General features: G+C 34.3%; 1 protein-coding gene and 2 long non-coding RNA genes across 3 annotated transcripts; 2 read left to right on the forward strand and 1 right to left on the reverse strand.

The window, feature by feature from the left end:
* The first annotated feature begins 344 nt into the window (after positions 1-344).
* LOC115965793 lies at positions 345-3,744 on the forward strand. The gene is made up of 3 exons (XR_004086154.1): positions 345-785; positions 1,051-1,101; positions 3,461-3,744. It is a non-coding gene; the product is annotated as an uncharacterized LOC115965793 (long non-coding RNA).
* A 367-nt stretch (positions 3,745-4,111) lies between these two features.
* Positions 4,112-6,054, reverse strand: LOC115965794. Its single transcript, XR_004086155.1, has 2 exons — positions 5,759-6,054; positions 4,112-4,567 (listed from the first exon to the last, which is right to left on the reverse strand). It is a non-coding gene; the product is annotated as an uncharacterized LOC115965794 (long non-coding RNA).
* Positions 6,055-9,090: 3,036 nt separating this feature from the next.
* LOC115965790 (probable inactive purple acid phosphatase 16) lies at positions 9,091-16,508 on the forward strand. Its single transcript, XM_031085093.1, has 5 exons — positions 9,091-9,449; positions 12,939-13,163; positions 14,124-14,400; positions 14,777-14,951; positions 16,003-16,508. The coding sequence occupies exons 1-5, from the start codon at positions 9,173-9,175 to the stop codon at positions 16,213-16,215; spliced, it is 1,167 nt and encodes a 388-aa protein (XP_030940953.1). The 5' UTR covers positions 9,091-9,172; the 3' UTR covers positions 16,216-16,508.
* The last annotated feature ends 3,452 nt before the right edge of the window (positions 16,509-19,960 follow it).

The following is a 19,960-nucleotide window of genomic DNA, read 5'->3' on the forward strand; positions in this document are numbered from 1 at the left end:
ACGAGGAATTATAAAATCTACGTGGTGGATAAGTAACGTGATTTACCATTTTATTATAAAAATTTCACTTGTTTAAAATTGTTAGGTAGAAAATTTTTTTAAATAGAAATTAATTACTGATTCATCAATTTTAAACAAATGGAAGTTTTTTAGTGGAATGATAGATAAGTGATGTGGTCCACCAGAGGACTTTATAATTTCTCCACTCAAACACACGTTTTCAGTTTTTAAATAATATTACATATATTTTTATACATTTTTTTACTCACACATATTTTTACATAAGGATAACAACACATATTTTTAAGAGAAAACATTAGGTCCGGAGCTGGCGTAAAACACTGGTTTTACGCCAGCCAAACAGACCACGCCACGTCAGAAAAAAACACTCCCAGCTTAAATCCCTCTCCAAACGGCCGAAACCTCTCACGCCAGAAAACAGAAAAACCCCAAAGCTCTCACGCCATTCCTCTGCTTCCTTCACGCCTCCACCACCGCCACTAAACAGTACAGCTCGCTTAAACCCCAAATCAGAACCAAAACGAGTTAGGCAAAAATTTCTGGTTTCCTCTGCTTCCTCCCTCTTCCACCCCTCTACTTCCTCTTACCCAAATCTCCACCACACCACACACCGAAGCATACCGCCACACAAGTCACCGGATTCGTTGCTAGAGCTTGTAAACATGCCGGAGCCACCGTGAGCATGGTGTTGCGATGCAAAGGTTTGTCTGGTTTCGGTGTGTTTGATTTGAGGAAAATCTTCTATGTGTCCGGAAAATTTGAAAGTGAGCTCTCTCAATTAAGTTAATTTGCATGATTGCTGCTACTAGTTAATCTAAGCTTTGATGATTTGGTTTCAAAACCGGAAAATTTGAATGTGAGCTCTCACATATCTTGTATTGTTCTAATGAAAGATGCTGTGTTGGGTTTTGATATGATCTGGGGTTTGTTTGGTTTTTGAATTAGGGATGTTTGATTGGGTTTTGTTTGGTTTTTGAACTATTTTGGTTTTTCTGTTTTCTGATTGCTTTTTGATTGCTGTACGTATAGGGTACTGCAAAAACTTTAGTTGAAGGTTTATTTGCTGCTGGAGATGTACAGGTAATCCTCTCCAGAGTTAGCTTTCTTATTTCTTCAGTTTTCAATTGGTCCTGGACCTGTCAAGACTCTGGTCCAAATGTTGCAACAGTTCAACTAGTGGTCATCTTATTGGTTCAGAAATTGTATTGATTATATATGTTGTGTCTATTAATTATTGCGTGTTGGATTTATGAAGAATTGGGATACATTCAAGGAAATTCTGAGAACTAGTTGGGGAAAATCTTGTATGAATGGAAGTGATGCATGTTACAATCTTTGTCATCTAATCAGTTTCTTGGCATGTCCCATTTAAAGAGGAAAGAGATAGTGCAAGAAATTAGGTTGTAGCCTTCTGTTACATTTGTATTTTCTTTTTTTTAATTGTTTTTGGTTAAGTTAAAAAAAACTTTCTAATATGTTAACACATCTTATTCTTTCTATGAATTCCTTAAACTGGTTTAAGGTCTCTCTGTGTGTGTGGTGAGGGGTCAGAATTGAAACTCCAAATTGATTACTTTAGAGGACATATGTTGATAAGGAAGAGTCAGTTGGATTGTGAATTTAGAAGTTAATGTACTCATATTTCAGACTGTCCACTAAAAAGACTAGGACATTAAGCATATATGTGGGCTAGTAGCATTCTTCAAGTGGCTCAGGAGAGATGGTATCACAGTTTCTTTAATTTTTTTTAAATTTATCTTGGTAATGAAAAAACTGAGTAATATAATTAAAATTAAATATAAAGTGCATGAGAGCCACTATATATACGCCTACTAACCTTGCTAGGATATTATAAGTTACACCTATAGACCTATTGTATAAAAGTACAAGGCAGTGTGGTACTCAATAGTATGGGCCTACTTGATATATTCCAACAATCAACTTGAACTCAAGATGGGTTAAGAGATACCGAGTTTGGATGTATAATTGCGAAAGCAGCCTAGTGGAAGTGATTTAGTAAAATATTGGTGAGCTGATCAAGAGAAGCAATTGAGTGAATCTGTAGAGTGTCCTAAAGGATATGATGATGATAGACAAAATGATTGGTGAGCTGATTAGGGAACTATAATAGTGGTACAAAGACTCTCTCAATAAACTTGAAGCTTAGATACACTCAAAGATCTTTCTTACACATAACTAGAGAAACACTATTTTGTGCCATGACACAGCACTCTTTCACACAAAACAAACATGACAAGTGGATTGATTTATGTCGTGACTTTCACACACACTTCTTAGAACAATGAGAGGTTGAACATAATATGGACTGCTTTTGCAAGTTGAATTATTTCGTAATTTGACTGACTTGACTGCTTCACTGTACGAAGGGCAGAGTCGAGTTTGTTACTTATTGTATGATAGGATTGCTGTATTGTTTCCTATATATATTTCTTTCAATTTTTCAATTTGTGTTTCCTTTTTTTTTTTTTTTTTTAACCTTGACTTAAAACCTTGATTGAATTGTTTCCTTCTTTTTTTTTTTCTTGGATTTGTATTTCTTTCAATTTTGCTTCTTACAAGTGCCTTTCCGACAAGTTTACTTACTGTGGTTATTGAATTCTCCGTTGTCAACTTTAGCCTCTGGGACATAGCTGGTATCATTTATTTGATAGCTATTAAAATATTTTTAGTTTCAAATATAATTTACTCCTACTTGTAATGTCAATTTTCTCCTACTTGTAATGTCAATTTGCTCTCTATATGTACCAAAGTGCAAATAAGGATGTACTTGGAGTTGTTTTATGTAATAAAGTTTAATGAGTGGAGCTATATGTACCAATGTACTTGGAGCTATTTGATAGATGTTTTATGTACTTGGAGCTATTTGATAGCTGTTTTATGTACTTGAAGCTATATGTACCAATGTCAATTTTCTCCTATTGGTGCCGTTTGGATTTGGCTGAAACTGCGTCTGCCGTATGCGTTTCTTTTTTTTTTTTTTTTTACATTTCACGCGTTTTGCAGAAAAGGGGGACAAATAACACTGTAGCGGTACTGTAGCAGTACTGTTTATGGGACCCACAACCACTTTATTCATTAAAAAATATTAAAAATGGGTCCCACGGTACTATTTACACATTTAAAAATTATTTTGCTACAGTGTTTTCAGTTTTCAATTTTCAGTTTTAGCAACAATAAGTTCAATCCAAACAGACCCATGGTCAATGATAATTGTAATATTAGCGTAAAATTTTTCAATTAAATTTTAATTTTACCTTTGACGCTACATACCATCATCATCTACTATGCATATATATCCCAACCAGTCATCATTTATGGTATGACCACTTAGCGTTTGATTAGAATATATTGAATTTTTTTTTAACTCTGTTCATTCTAATTTTATTTTTTGTATTTTGTTGTACATTCTTTTATGTAGGATCCATTACAACAATTCCAAGAAAGTTGACGTACAAACAAGTTTTGTGTCGAAGAGAATGGATTGGGAAGCAAATATTTTTTGGTTATATAATGTTTAAATTGTGGTGGATAGACATAGAACCATCTTCTTTTTTGTATTTCCAACGTAGGGTCATCTTTTTTGTATATTGAACTATGACAGGTTTTATTCTAGATGAATGTATTCTCAATTAGAAATTTTCCAAAAGAATTGTGACAAATTTTATATCAAGATGTATGGTCAGTCATATGATCTTTTATGAATTGAATTGTGACAGGTTTTTTTTTCAGGTGAATGTATTCTCAATTAGAAACTTTTATAAAAAAAAAATTGTGACAGGTTTTATTTAAGGTGAACTGTTATAGAAAAAATTGTGACAAGTTTTATTTCAGGTGAATATATTCTTAATTAGAAACTCTTATAGAAAAAATTGTGATAGGTTTTTCTTCTTCTTTTTTTTTTTTTTTTTTTTTTTTTTTTTTTTTTTTTTTGGTAATGTATTTTCTACGTTTGGAAGTTCAGACACGGGAAACATAAACATTTTCTCATCTTTCCAATGTTTGACAAATTTATAACTTGATTCACTGTGCTGTACATGTATAAGCACCAAAGAAGAAATAACTACAGAAATGAGAAGTATTAACAATATATAACTGTAACTTGATGTATTCACTTGTATAGACTCCACCACAGATATTGTGGAAAACAAAGCTGTGAGTACAAATTTCAGATGGGATCAATGCTCCATCTTCAATGACAAATCATTACTTTTTGATTTTCTAGTTAATTCTTTGATGCCTACTAACCCCTACCCTACAAGCCCAAAAGAAAAAAAAAACAAATAGGCAGCCATTCTCCTTCCAGACACTCCAAAAACAATCCTGAGGAGCAAAACTATGCCTCTTTTTCGACTGCCTTCCAATAATGCCAGATTCAAACAAAGGAAAGTAGAGGAAAATGCTCTTGAGCAGATCCTTGAAGATGATGTAAGACTTTGGCTTCTTGTCCCATGCTTTGCTTGTTTCTTGGTGTGTTAGCGGCTCAGTTACATTCTTTCCAATATTCCCCATTTCTTGCTTCACCACCCTGCCACCAAAGTCACCAAAAACTGAATACGTAATTGATTCTCATGGCTATGTAGCACTGGAATCCTCCATACTGAGGTGATTCTTATTCTCAATGTTAGAACACGTGGGGCTGTAAAAAGATTTGAAAAAGATAAAAATATAAACACACACATCGAAGCACAAATTTAACAGACCCTCCTCCTAATCTATTAACATTGTGTTTTTTTTTTTTTTTTTTTTGGATAAACAAGAATCTTTATTGAAAGAGCTGGAGAACCAACAACAAAACAGAACAACACAGAACCAGCCCAAACCAGCAACAATACAGACAAGGCTCTTAAAAGGGAGACCAACAAAAACAAACCAAAAGGAACCTCAAATAAGCCCCAGCCAGACAAAGCAATACAACCTACAAACCCGCAGAACCAAAACAGAACCGCAATAGCAAAGTTCATTTATAGAAGACAAAGCTAATTTGTTTGCTTCCAAAATAGCAAGCTAGCAAGACTTCCCAAGTAGCATCAAGCATAGATGAACAAACACTTAACAAAATTTTGTTGTGGATACCAATGACTAATAAGTGCCCTTAATCTCCAGCAAACAAATACAAAAGCTCCAGCAACCCAACATACATATATCAATATTGCACCAAGTAAAACCCACATACACATATGAATATACATAAAAAAAAATACTCCAGTAACCCAACATAAACTTCAAAAACCAAAATTTACCCAGTTCAAACCTAAACAAATGAAATCAGAAAAAACACAATATCAATCTTATAAGCATAATACAGCTATAGCAACCCAACAAAAACCCACTTGTGAAAAAGTAAAACAAATTTTGAAACTTTCAACACAATTGTCAAATTCTTCACAGCAAGTTCCATTTCAGTATTCAATTATCATTTCCAAACTCAATCCCATCACATTGTACATCTAAAGCCAATTTATCTAACAGTCAATCTAACTTAATCAAATCAATCAAACATCCCTAATACAAAAACCAAACAAACCCCAGATCATATCAAAACCCAACACAGCATCGTTCATTAGAACAATACAAGATATGAGCAAACACTCACCCCTCCGTTCTCATCAAAAAGGAAATGCTCAAAATTTGAAACTTTCCGATGAAGCAAACAAAAAATCCGAACACCCAATTCGAAATCCAAATTGGGGAAAAGGGAAAATCATGAAAAACAAACCTTTGGATCGTGGCTCACGGCGGCTCCGGTTTGTTTCCAAGCTCCGGCGAACTCTTCTTCTTCGAAGTCGTTCTGCTCTGGCGATCTGTGTGGCGGTGGTGGAGGTTCGGCGTGAAGGAAGTTTTTTGTGAGCGTGAAGGAAGCTGTGAGCGTGCGAGCAGGCTGTTTTTTTTTTAGGTCTATTGTTTCTTTAAGCTCAGGCTCCGGCGATCAGGCTATGGCGGTGGTGGAGGTTCGGCGTGAAGGAAGCAGAGGAATGGTGTGAGAGCTTTTGGGGTTTTTCTGTTTTCTAGCGTGAGAGGGTTTTTTTAAAAAATAACTATAAAACACATACTATATTATAAGTTAGACAAGTTTTCAAACTTATTGCATTTCTAGCAATTCGAGTCCAGTGGACTCGATTTACCCAGAAATATGACGTGGACAAAGTGAGAAATCGAGTTTACTGAAACTCGATTTCTATACATAGAAATCGAGTTTAATAAACTCAATTTCTGTGTACAGAAACCGAGTTTAATAAACTCAATTTCTGTGTACAGAAACCAAGTTTATTAAAATCGATTTCTATACATAGCCATTTCAATAAAACTGAGAATGCCATCATTTCTACTCAAAAAATCTCAACATTACACCCAACAAAAAAAAAAAAAAAAAGAACATAAGACCCAGATATTTCTCTAAAACACAACCCAAAAACCACATAGAAGATCAAATGAGAAAATGATACCGGTTGTTGGGACGGCGACGGCGACGGAACGGAGGGGCGACGGCATCGGAACGGAGGGGCGACGGCATCGGAGCGGAGGTTCACCATCTGGATTTGATTTCTTCTCATCAAACACAGACAGAGGGGCAATCTCCAAGAGGAAAATCGGCGTTGTGCTTCAACAGGCGAGAGAGAGAATCGCGTCATCTTCGTCCTCCGTCGTCTGCTCTGCTTTCACCGCCACTCGTCCTCTTCCCCACTGCCAACGACATACGATCGAAATGGGTTTGATTGTTTGTTTGTTTTTTATTGTTCTGATTTCATTAGTTTATGAGAAAGATTGTATTTTCTGATTTCATTGCATTTTCTGTTTGTGTTTTGTTCAGATTGTATTTTGTTGCATTTAGTAGCCGTGATAAAGGCTGGATTTTCTTTTCTTTTTTTTGGGTTCTGATTTTCTATGTGGTTTTTGGGTTGTGTTTTAGAGAAATTTCTGGGTCTTATGTTCTTTTTTTTCTTTTTTTGTTGGGTGTAATGTTGAGATTTTTTGAGCAGAAATGATGGCATTCTCAGTTTTATTGAAATCGATTTCTATGCATAGAAATCGATTTTAATAAACTCGGTTTCTATGTATAGAAACCGAGTTTGTTAAACTTGATTTCTGTACACAGAAATTGAGTTTATTAAACTCGATTTCTATGTATAGAAATTGAGTTCAGTAAACTCGATTTCCCACTTTGTCCACGTCATGTTTTTGGGTAAATCGAGTCCATTGGACTCGAATTGCTAGAAATGTAATAAGTTTGAAACCTTGTCTAACTTATAATATAGTATGTGTTTTATAGTTATTTTTTTAAAAAACCCAGCGTGAGAGGTTTTGGCTGTTTGGAGAGGGATTATTGCTGGGAGCTTTTTTTTTTTTCTGACGTGGTGTGGTCTGATTGGCTGGCGTAAAACCAGTGTTTTACGCCAGTCCGGACCTAATGTTTTCTCTATTTTTAAACAGATACACCAAACACTTCTGGACTGTTTAGGCGCGTGGAACATGCTGAAGTGACAGCATCACACAAAAGACTCAAAAGCTAGCATCACACATACCCTCTATGGTCCAGCCCACGCTTGATAAAAACACCTCACTAGTGGGGTAATTGGAAAAGACTCAAAAGCTAGCATCACTTCCTTGGAGACTGACTTTTTAGGCGTGTGGAACAAGCTGAAGAGAAAAGAGATATCTGGGTATACCACACGCCTAAAGTCACTGCCCAAGAAAAGGAGAGCCGAAGCAAAAAGAGACACGGATTAGATCGTTTGGCACATAACCACTCCACCTACAACTATAGTCTATAAGCATGTAGGTGGAGTGGTCCTAACTTCCATCCCATTCAACACGGTACATGGAATGGCATCTCGTGGAGTAATGCCAGACACAATCATTTTCGAGTTCTACTGTCACAAATAAACTCATGGAAAGTGGATGAACAGAATATAAACAGTACAAAACAGTATGTAAACAGTAATTTCTGTGCCCCAGTTGACACGCATGCGAAAAAAAAAAAAAAAAAAACTGAAACGCGTTCCTTCCAAAATGTAGACACTATAGTAACGTTTGGATAGAGCGTTGCGTTTTACTCGTTGCGTTTTTGCGTTTTTCCCTTCTTTTTATTTTTTTTTTGTTTGCACGCGTTTTTCCCCGCAAGCGGCTACTGTTCATGTCCTGTACATGAACAGTAGTCGCAACTTTTGACCAGTTTTCCGTAAACAATGCATCCATGCACTGTTCACGGACCCACAAATTTCATTTTTTATCAACTTTTTCATTAAAAATGGGTCCCACGATACTATTCACACATTTAAAAATTATTTTACTACAGTATTTTCAGTTTTCAATTTTCAGGGTCTGTTTGTATTGCGTTTGCTGCGTTTGCGTTTTACTTTTTACGTTTTCTCCTTTTTTTTTTTTTTTTTTTTTTGTTCACGCGTTTTCTCCCTCACATAGCCGCAACATTTGACCAGATTTGACCAGAACAGTGCATTCGTGCACTGTTCACGGACCCACAAATTTCATTTTTTATCAATTTTTTCATTAAAAATGGGTCCCACGATACTATTCATACATTTAAAAATTATTTTGCTACAGTGTTTTCAGTTTTCAGTTTTCAGTTTCAGCAAAATAAGTTCTATCCAAACACACACTCAATTTCAGCAAAATAAGTTCTATCCAAACAGACCCTATAATCTCTATTCATACCGCACCAAAGTCTTTATGGACATTATTAGTGCCATACTAACCACACCAAAGTCTTTATGGACATTATTAGTGCCATACTAACCGCACCAAAGTGCCATACAAATAGGTACCAAGACCAACGGGTAAACCACACCAAAGTCTAAACAAATTGCTCAAATCTCTTTCTCTCACTCTGAAGAAGAAGCAGCAGTAGAGCTGCAGTTTCCTCTCTTTCTCTGTCTCCTCCAAAGCCTAGTTTGGCTCCTCACCCAAATTAAGAGATATTTCTTATTTCATAATCATTTTCACGTATTCTTTGTTACGATTTATTTATTTTTTCAGATTTTCTGATACAATTTTTTTTTATTTTTATTTTTTAAAGATTTTAGTTCACCTCCTTGATTCCCAAAAAAGAAAAAAGAAAAAAAAAAAAGCAATATATTTGCACCCAAATTCTCTTCTCTTCTCTTCTCTCCTTTCAATGGAGTTGAAAAGGCCACAAACTCAGACCCAAGTAGCGATCTTATCCTTCACCTGCTTCTCTCTCTTCATCCTGATCGTCGGATTAGATGACCAAGTGCAGGCCGTACTCTCAGGCGGTGAGAGGTATGTTCAGATGCGGGCGGGTGCAGCGTTCAAGATAGCGGTTTTTGCAGACCTGCATTTTGGGGAGAACGCGTGGTCGGACTGGGGACCAGACCATGACGTGAACTCAGTAAAGGTCATGAACACTGTGCTGGACAATGAAACTCCTACAGGTGACTTTATCACTTCTTTTTTAATCAATCATGTGCTAACTTAGCTAGCTTTGTTGTGTTGTCTGATAATAAATGTGGTGGTTGTACCATGTAAGATGTTCGAATTGGAAGAGTTCATTCAACCGTAAAAAGGGGAAATTCAAGATTTTTGAGATCGAATTGAGGTCTGGGGTCGAACTGTGATGACGTCATAATTAATTTAATAATTAATTAAAATCTAAATATAAATATTAAATTTATAAAACTAGCAAAATTGACTAATATATCTATATATGTAAGGGAAATTTAATGATTTTCAAGCATATATTTAATAATTGAATAAGAAAGGTAATAAAATAAAATAATAACCATGAAAACATTAAAATTTATGATTAATTTTTGAAATAAAGTTGAATATCTTTGGAGGATTTTAATTTTACTTTTTTTTTTTATTCCTTGTAAGAGATGGATAATTTAATTAAGTAGAATAAAATTGTGTTAAGTTATTTTTTTATAACAAAAAAAGAATGCTAAGGGGTTGGACCACATGGTTCTTGCCATTGGTTCGTGCGGTCCAACCCCGGTTTTACAGGTTTACGGAATTGCCACATATGCCTGGTTCTTTATGCTTAAAAAATCAGTTTTTATCTCGGTTCTCGCTTTTCCGGGTCCGACCTCCTGTTCCGGTTTGGTTATGAGAGCTATGGTACCATGTTGTTTCAGTTGCCATGTCACTATTATTGTCCTACTAAATATTAATACCAACTGTTTATTTTTATTATTGAGAAAGAGGAAAGGTCCAAAGGATGTTGCTTTGAGTCTTTTGGTTGAATATTGTAGAAAATCAAGTTTATTTGTGATATGGGTATTGTTTAAACTTATTTGGGGAAATGAGGAGAGAAGCGAATTTTGGCAACACCATTGCCGAAATTCTAAGAAAAAGTAAAAGAGAGGAGAGAGAAATGATGTGACGGAAGTGGGAGAGAAAAAAAAAGAATTTTGGCAATGGTATTGCAGAAATATGTGCCCAAAAAAAGCAGGTTGACCTACCCGAAATTGGGGACTGACCTGACCAAAATTTATTAAAAAAAAAAAAAACTAAATTGTCAATTGTGGCCAGAAATGCTACATCCATAAACTATTTTATAACATTTTTACAAATTGTTGTTATGGCCAACTTCTTACTAATTCTCATGAGAGCCTATCAATAATATCATTTTTTTTATTTATCAATAATCACTTACCACATTAGCAGTTTGTGTAAAAAAATTTGCATTTCTAGCATTTTGCCTAAAATGGATGATTACCAAAAAAAAAAAAAAAAAACTCAATTGTGGCAAAATTGAGTTTTTTTTTTTTTTTTTTTTTTTTTTTTTTTTTTTTTTAACAAAAACTTTCACAAACTGTTGATGTGATGAGTGATTATTGATAAATAAAAAAATAATGTTATTGGTGGGCCCTGATGAGAACTAGTAAGAAGTTGGCCATATCAACAATTTGTAAAAATGTTATAAAATAGTTTATAGATGTAGCATTACTCTTGCCACAATTGACAATTCAATTGTCACAATTCCATTTTTTTTTTTAATAATTTCGGTCAGGTCAGTCTCCAATTTCGGGTAGGTTAGCCTGCTTTTTTTAGGCACATATTTCGGCAATACCATTGCAGAAATTCCTTTTTTCTCTCTCCCCCTTCCATCACATCATTTCTCTCTCCTCTCTCTTACTTTTTCTTAGAATTTCGGTAATGGTATTGCCGAAATTCGCTTCTCTCCTCAATTTTCCAAATAAGTTTAAACAATACCCATATCACAAACAAACTTAGTTTTCTACAATATTTAGCCAAAAGACTCTGATGCTTTTTCAAAAAGCATTTTTTCTAAAAATTTTTAAAAAGTATTTCATTTTTTTCAAAATTTTAAAGTGAAGTGTGTATATAAATTCATCGTCAAAAATATGGTATTGACTTTTGAGAGCTCACAGAAGAGAAGTCAACTCATGTACAATGAACGGGACCAAGTGAACTTTAGACACTTATTCCTTTTTTTTTGCTGTCACATACTCTGTACAAGCATGCGGCAAAACCTTTTTCATAATTTATTAATGGTTAGTTCGTTAATACTTTGGTACTTATGATGCACACTTTTTATGTAATGTATTAAGTCCAATTTCTTGAAGGGAGTTTGGGGTTAGTAATCTGTAATCTGGGGCTACTAACTTAGCAACTTGTTCATGTGGGTCATTTGTGAAGTGTCTCACACATGACTCGAAATAGCAATGATATGGGCCTTGCACTCTCTTACTACTACATGTTTGTTGTCTCTTTTGTCATGTTAGGATAAATGGGGAAACAAGTTTTAGAATTGCACCTTGAAGGGTCTATCTATTAATTTTAAGTACTATAGAATTTTAGTTTTGTTTCCAAAATTCGGACACTAGAAGTATTAAAAATAGATATCTCTATTGAGAATCCATAACAGACCCTCAATATTTTGGGACAAAGACTTAGTTGTTCTTGTTCTGTACAATCTAGACTTCTAAATATTTCAATGTTGACAAAGTTGATCAAATTAGATTAAATCATATTAAGATTACCGCAATTTGGCTTAGTTTCAAGAAACAAAACTGTCTATACATTTAGGTTATGCTGCACATATATAGACATTCATATATTGAACAGCATGGGCAGCTTAACATCTTGTTTACAGTATCGCTCTCATCAAACAATAACAAAGGTTGACCAGTTGTGTAGTGCCTTACAAATTTCTACGAGCAGATTTGGTGGGTTCGACCTTGCCATAATGACCAGTCTATTGATTCTATTCAATGAATTGATGTCCACTAGTTGGGTCGACTGTTTCATTTAGATATAACATTTGTTTCATAATTACATGACCACACATTCAAATTGCTACACTTCAATGTGTTGTTGGTGTTAAGGGCTTAAGACATGCCTGGTACCACTTTGACATACATGATTTTCATTTCCTTTTTATGGGTACTCTCCATGGAATAGATTATGATATTGTGCCAAAAAAAATAGAGGTCATTGCAAAGGCATGACGAACTTGTTGGGTTTGTTGTTTTATTTTCTGTTAAAATGGTTAGTTCTGAATGCTACACAAAGAAATTTTCGTATGATGTCTTAATGTTCTATCTATACTGTACTAACATGCTGGGAATCAGTGTCACTTTTACTTGGTGACTGTCACCCATTGTAGAGACAAGATCACCATTATTATTTTCTGGCTTAGTGCATTATGTTGAAAAAACTTAAATTTCATCTCTATTCCGATATCTTGAATTGTTTGATATTCAGCTGACTTAAAAGGTTACGTTTTTGCTTAACGTATCGGTCTACCCAAATAAATTACTCCAATGATTGTTAAATTCAAGAAGTTAAGCGTGCAAAGCTTGAAATAGAGCCCTTTTGCATAGTTAATATTTTCATTTATTTATTTATAGATTGTTTTTTCGGTTTAATACTCTAACGAACTGATTATATAGCAGATTTTGTTGTATACCTTGGAGATGTCATTACAGCCAACAATTTCCTAATAGCAAATGCCAGCTTGTATTGGGATCAGGCAATCTCTCCAACAAAATCCAGAAATATTCCTTGGGCCAGTGTGTTTGGAAACCATGACGATGCACCATTTGTATGGCCGATGGAGTGGTTTTCAGCCCCTGGAATTCCTCCACTTATTTGCCCAGCAGTCAACTCGACATATTCAGGTTAACATGTTGTATGAAATGTGGTGTAAAAAGGCTGGTGACAAACCAGCCATCACTAGTGACAGGCAACACTCCTTGGGTTTGTCAGTGTTTCCCAGGATTATGATTGATCTCTCATTGTTTTGGACAACTGCCTCATTGGAGCTTGGCCTATTGTAAGCTGGTATAGAGTCAAAATGATATTCACGCAAACTATGATGAAGAATACTGAAATTACAGAACCAAGTGAACCATAAAATAAAACCCTCGTGCAATATTTTGAAATGAACATAAGATAGCCTTTTAGATGATGTTTATAATGCATTAGCGATGGGATACAGAATTAATCAGTAATCATAAGTTCATAACAATATATTTTTGCTCACTTATAATAGTTTAATATATGTTGGCAAGAATGGCATTTTGCACAAATTGTTGACAATCAAGGAATTGATTGCATGGAGTAAATCAAGGGATTGGAGGAATCAATTATAAAGATGTGAAGATCACATTCAAAATATGTATGTAATAATTTGATTGTTTACCTATTTTCAAATTCTGTAAATTCCATTATAAGTCTGAGTTCCCTTGTAATATGTTCAATCAAGAGGATGAAGATGTAGCCATTTGGCTTTTGGTGTTGTGTACGTAGGTCTTAGTGATGTAACCACGTTAATCTCTTCCGTTCTTCCTTTCTCATCTTCCATAATATATTACTATTTCAAAATTTGAAAATATAGAAAATGATGTCATTCTAACATGCAAATTCTCAATAGTATCATAATATATGATTCTCTTCTCGTACGAGAGATTTAAATACCTTTTTTTGGGATGATTTAAGAATCCCCCCTTCACCAATCACAACTCGTCATGTGGGCAAGTTGTGCACAAAGTTGTGCACAAAATAGTAGCACTAGAATTTTCCATGATTTAAAGATTTTTATATTAGCTTCTCTCTGATGGGGCCATTATGTCTGGCAGGAGAAGAAGCATGCAGCTTCAGAGGCACACAGCGTATCGAGTTGATGAAACACGACATTGAGCATGATGTGCTATCTTATTCTAGCAATGGTCCTAAAGATCTTTGGCCAAGTATATCCAACTATGTTCTCCAAGTCTCATCATCAGATGATCCAAAATCACCCGTGGTATACCTGTACTTTTTAGATTCTGGCGGCGGGTCCTATCCAGGAGTTATCTCAAATGCCCAAGCAGAATGGTTCCAGAAAAAATCTGAAGAGATCAACCCTAACTCAAGGTATTAGAACACAGAAATACTTCTTTTTTTAACTACTTTTTGTGGAACCTTATTAGCATTGACTACAATTAATTGGAAACAAGGTTTAAATAGCCAGACTCTAGTTCATTGATTTAAATGGTTTGCAAGAGAAAGGAATAAAATGAACAGAAAACTTTGGAACATTGCTCCCGATGTGGATTGATTAAACAGAAAGTGAAAAGGAAAGAAAGGTTAATTCCATTGAGGCAAATAGTTGTAATTGACAATGCTGAGGTTTTGGTTTTCTTCTTTGAATTGCACCAATAAGATACGGAGAATATTCATTTAATTTTTTTTAAAAAAAATATAAATCTGTTTCCTTCATATTCTTAATTAATTTAGTGTTACCTGACAGCGTGCCCGAGCTAATATTCTGGCATATTCCAAGTCAAGCATATAAGAACGTTGCTCCACAGTTTGGAAACGGAATAGACCAGCCTTGTGTAGGCTTAATTAACAAAGAACCTGTTGCTTCTCAAGAAGCTGAATTGGGTATCATGGATCTTCTTGTTAAAAGGCCTTCTGTCAAGGTAAGCACACAGATAAGCAAGCACGACATACATAATTATATTCATTTCAAAGATAAGCAACGCACGATCGTATTCTTATGTAAATATATAGATTTGCACATACATACATATATTCATGTTAGATGCCTGCTCTCTAGGTAACGACACAAAGGAACAAGCATGTGCACATATGTACATACAAAAGTACATATACCTTCATACACATGATACACATCAGTGCTCCTAGACAGACTGGGTCTAGATTTGACCTTGAAATTTGAATGACCCCATTTTCAGCCGGATCGATTGATTACTATTACCAAGTCAAATGGGGAATTTCTTGATACACAAGCTGGCCAGGCTTGATTTGTATGACTTGGCTTTTGTGGCCCAAAATGACCATTTTTTTTTTTTTTTTTTGTTATTGTTCCATTTAATTGACAAGAATTACATTAGAAAAGAATAAAAACTTGTTTTGACACGTTGAAATTTGAGTACCTTGTATTTGTGTCTTTTATAACTTCGTTGCAGTCAAAAGGAGCTTTTCTTTTTCTTTTTCTTTTTGTTCTTTTAATATTTTATTTTTTAATGTTATGTTTCTTTTGGTTATTCATCATGATTAATTTATCATGTTGTACTTCTACCCCCCCCCCCCCCCCCCTCTCTAAATTGGTTCTTCATGATTGTATGGTACCATTATCTTTTTTCATTTCTATCACAATACATTTCCCTGAAAATATGAGTTCAAGCACCCATGACATTTGAGTCACACACTTGCATCTAAATCATCTAAATGCAGTTTAGGATGGTCAGCTGAGTTTTGGTAATTGTAATTATATCTTTCTTTTAAATGTGGAAGCAGTAGAAGCAAATATGTTAATGTTTTGGCAAGAAAGTTGAAAAAATCCTGATCAGTTTTGGCTTGAGAAAAGCTCGGAATTGGAACCACATTTTTAATATGCAACATATGTGCTTAGGGTTCTTGAATATCAGAAACTAAATGAATCTATGGCTTGGGTTTGACGGATATGAATGGGATCATTTTGAGTTCTCTCTCTTTTTATTGTTGCAGGCAGTATTTGTTGGGCATAACCATGGATTGGACTGGTGCTGCCCCTATGAGAAACTCTGGCTCTGCTATGCTAGGCATACTGGTTATGGTGGCTATGGAGACTGGCCTAAAGGAGCTAGAATTATAGAAATCACTCAGCAGCCTTTCTCTATTAAATCTTGGATAAGGATGGAGGACGGTGTAGTACACAGCAGAGTTACCTTGGGCCCTTGAGTACCTGATGAGTGAGACACAAGAAGATTATTATTTAGTATTATTTATGTTTGCAAGTCAATTGTATTTTTATGTTTTAAGTTTTATTAGTTTATTGGGCTTTTAGTATTTTAATTTAGAAGTAAGGTTATTTTTGTAATAAGGCAATTAGGGTTTCCTAGCCAATTAGAACTAGGATTTAGCAATCATTTATAAGCAACCTATTGTACTCCTTGAGAGTTAGTTGATATTTTTATGAATGAAAAAAATGGCCGTTTGGTCTTTCTTTGGTCTGGTGTTGACTCCAAATCTACCCTAAGTGCTGACTCCTAGGTCATATCCCTTTATTTTATGTTTTATAAAAAATATTATATTTATTTTAATACTCATTTATGTATATCAATTATCTCTTAATGTTAGATATGTTGATTGCTAAATTTTGAAATTCAAATATAATTAAAAATTTGAATAGTTTTTGTCAATGGTTTTAATTAGGAAATTTATGAACATTAACGTGATATTAATATCATAATTGCCAGCATATTTGGTTTTATTATCTTATTTGAATATGACATAATAACGTCATATATGGAAGAATTTCAGTACTTAAATGTACAGCTATTGCTGAATTTTTTATGTTACCATATATACACAAATGTTTACTATTTGGTTTAATAGACAGTGGTCAAACCGTTAGCAATTTTTTGTAACATATATTCAGGAAGAAAACTTTTGAAAAGGTTTTGTAATAATAGGCCATTAAATGCTTGGCATTATGACTCTTTCTTTTCTTGTTCAGCAACTTAATCTATGGGGCATTAATTTCAAAGATTATGAATTTTTTTTTTTGTTCTCAACGTACAGAAGCTTTTGATGACTGGTTTATAATATATATATATATATATATATATATATATATAAAGAAAGCTATTGATTATATATATTAATTTCAATAACTTTATGACTATTTAACTGATATCAAACGTTTAATTTTTTGGCTAAGGACAAGCAAAATGTCTGCCCTATATATATGGAATGAAATAGAAGTTTCAAATACACACATTTGTATTTTTGAATTAGAAAGCTGTAGACTTTTCAAAAACAATTTTTTGTCTTAAACACTTACCATCTATTGCTTCTTACTACTCACAAAATATTCTATCTTTTACAAAATTTCTGGGAAAAGAAAGTACTATAGAGAGCTTATATCCTACAAGTAGTGTAGGCTCGCAAGGATAATCAGCAAAGGTGGTTGGGCTGTTGTATCCTGGGGACAACGTACAGAAACTATTTGTCTAACTGCATCGGATATATCGTAGACGGCACGATTTGTCTCAAGACAGTGACTTGGTCCACGCCTCATCTCTGCCACCTCTTTTTAGTAAAATCAAATCGTGTAATTTTCAAGGAAAATTCAGGTATTATCTCTCCTTTATTTCCAACAATTTGAGACAAATCGTTATGGAGAACACAAAATCATCATTGGAAAATGGTAATGTTATGTCTAATTCCTCTGGAGCGGGTGATCTTAATAAGCCATTCTGCTTCCGTGGTGTTAACTTTAAGAGGTGAAGACAAAAGACTTTATTTTATCTTACTCTCTTGAATGTGGCTTATGTGTTAACTGAGAAAAAAACCAAAGAAAAAGAAATTTGAACAATTGACTGAAGAACTTTCTCAACATGAAAAAGATGTTAAGAAATGGGATAAGGATCATCTTTATTGTAGAAATTATTTACTTAATTGTCTTTTTGATGATTTGTATGATTATTATGATCAAGCTTACAAATCAGCCAAAAAGATATGGAAGGCATTGAATTAAAAATTTGATACAGAGGAAGCTGGATCCAAGAAATATGCATGTAGCTGATTTTTCAGATTTCAGATGGTTGAAGGCAAGTCCGTGGTGGAACAATCCTATGAACTCCAAATGATTTCACAAGATGTTCGATCTGAAGGCATTCGAGTAGATGAACAAATGCAAGTTTCAGCCATCATTGACAAGCTGCCTAAGTCTTGGAAGGAGTTTGCCAAAGTCCTAAGACACAAGCAAAAGGAACTCTCCATTGAATCCCTTATCACTCGTTTGAGAGTGGAGGAAGAGGCTAGGAACCAAGACAAAACTGTTGAACTCCATGGAGCAAGTGGTCCGAAGGTAAATTTTATTTCTTCAAATGAAAACATGCCAAAAGCCAATGTAAAAAATAACAACTATGTAAGGCCTAAGAAAAGGAACTTCAAACGTAGGCCAAATGGAAATCAGCCTCAACATAAGACCCACTCTAATCAAAGAATGAACCAAGCACACCATCCTAAGCATGCTCCAAATAATGGCAGCCACACTAATAATAGCAATTATGCATGTTTTGTATGTGGAAAGCCTGGACATTCGGCTAGAAATTGTCGTTTTCGAAAACATGGGCCTATGGCTCAAGCCAATGTCATTGAAGAGCCTCTTGTGGCTATGGTTACCAAGATTAATATTCTCGAAGGCTTAGGAGGGTGGTGGAATGATTCTGGGGCAACCAAACATGTTTGGTATGATAAAACTTGGTTCAAGACCTACACCATTTTGGATGAGAAAAAGAAAATTATGCTTGGTGATTCTCATACCATTGAAGTTGTAGGTATTGGAGAGGTGCTTCTCAAATTTACTTCTGGAAGAGAAGTCACTCTCAAAGATGTCTTTCATGTTCCTGACATTAGAAAGAATCTAGTTTCTGGTTTTTTGTTGAATAAGGCTGGTTTCAAACAAGTCTTTGAGGCTGATCAATATGTACTCTCTAAAAATGGCATGTTTGTTGGCAAAGGCTATGCTTGTGATGACATGTTTAAACTTAATGTTGAGATGAATGAAAATTCAAGTTTTGCTTATATTGTTTCTTGTGTGAATGTTTGGGCATGGTAGATTATGTCATATTAATAATAAATATATGAAAAATATGAGTGGTTTAGGTTTAATTCCTAAACTTGAAAATGAACTTGAAAAATGTGAAATTTGTAGCATGACTTAAATTACTCAAAAGCCTCATAAATCAATTGAAAGAAATACTGAATTACTAGAGCTTATCCATAGTGATATTTGTGAATTTGAAGGACATTTGACATGTGGAGGTAATCGGTATTTTATAACCTTTATAGATGATTTTTCAAAATATTCATATATCTATCTTATGAAAAACAAAAGTGACTCTTTTGAAAAATTATAAATTTTCTTAAAAGAAGTTGAGAATACTTTTGATAAAAAGGTTAAAATGTTTAGAACTAATAGTGGAAAAGAATATGATACTCTTGGTCTTAATAATTATATTCAATCTCTTGGTGTTGTTCATGAGACTACTGCCCCTTATTCTCCATCTTCAAATAGAGTAGTTGAACCTAAAAATAGGACTCTTATAAATTTAACTAAAGCTATGCTTGTTAGTTCTGGGGCTCCTAAATATTTTTGGGGTGAAGCTGTTATAACTGCAAATTTTGTTTTGAATAGAGTGCCTCACAAAAAGACTTTTTTAACTCCTTTTGAATAATGGAAAAAATATAAACCAAATCTGAATTTTTTCAAAGTTTGGGGTTGCTTAGCATATGTGAGGCTACTTGACCCTAAAAGGCCTAAACTTGGGGTAAAGGCTTCTACATGTGTGTTTTGGGTTATTCTTTATATAGTACAACTTATAGATTTTTTGATATTGATAATAATACAATAATTGAATCTAGAGATGCAATTTTTCATGAAAATAAATTTCCATTTAAATATAAAAATAGTGGG

The sequence above is a fragment of the Quercus lobata genome, chromosome 10 (genome assembly GCF_001633185.2).
Source record: "Quercus lobata isolate SW786 chromosome 10, ValleyOak3.0 Primary Assembly, whole genome shotgun sequence".
Lineage (NCBI taxonomy): Eukaryota > Viridiplantae > Streptophyta > Magnoliopsida > Fagales > Fagaceae > Quercus > Quercus lobata.

Bases quoted from the DNA above. Each gene is read 5' to 3' on its own strand.
- LOC115965790 (XM_031085093.1), top strand. From the start codon at position 9,173: ATGGAGTTGAAAAGGCCACAAACTCAGACCCAAGTAGCGATCTTATCC. The intron at 13,164-14,123 runs GTTAACATGTTG...TATGTCTGGCAG, and splicing joins AGTCAACTCGACATATTCAG to GAGAAGAAGCATGCAGCTTC. The intron at 14,952-16,002 runs GTAAGCACACAG...TTATTGTTGCAG, and splicing joins TTAAAAGGCCTTCTGTCAAG to GCAGTATTTGTTGGGCATAA.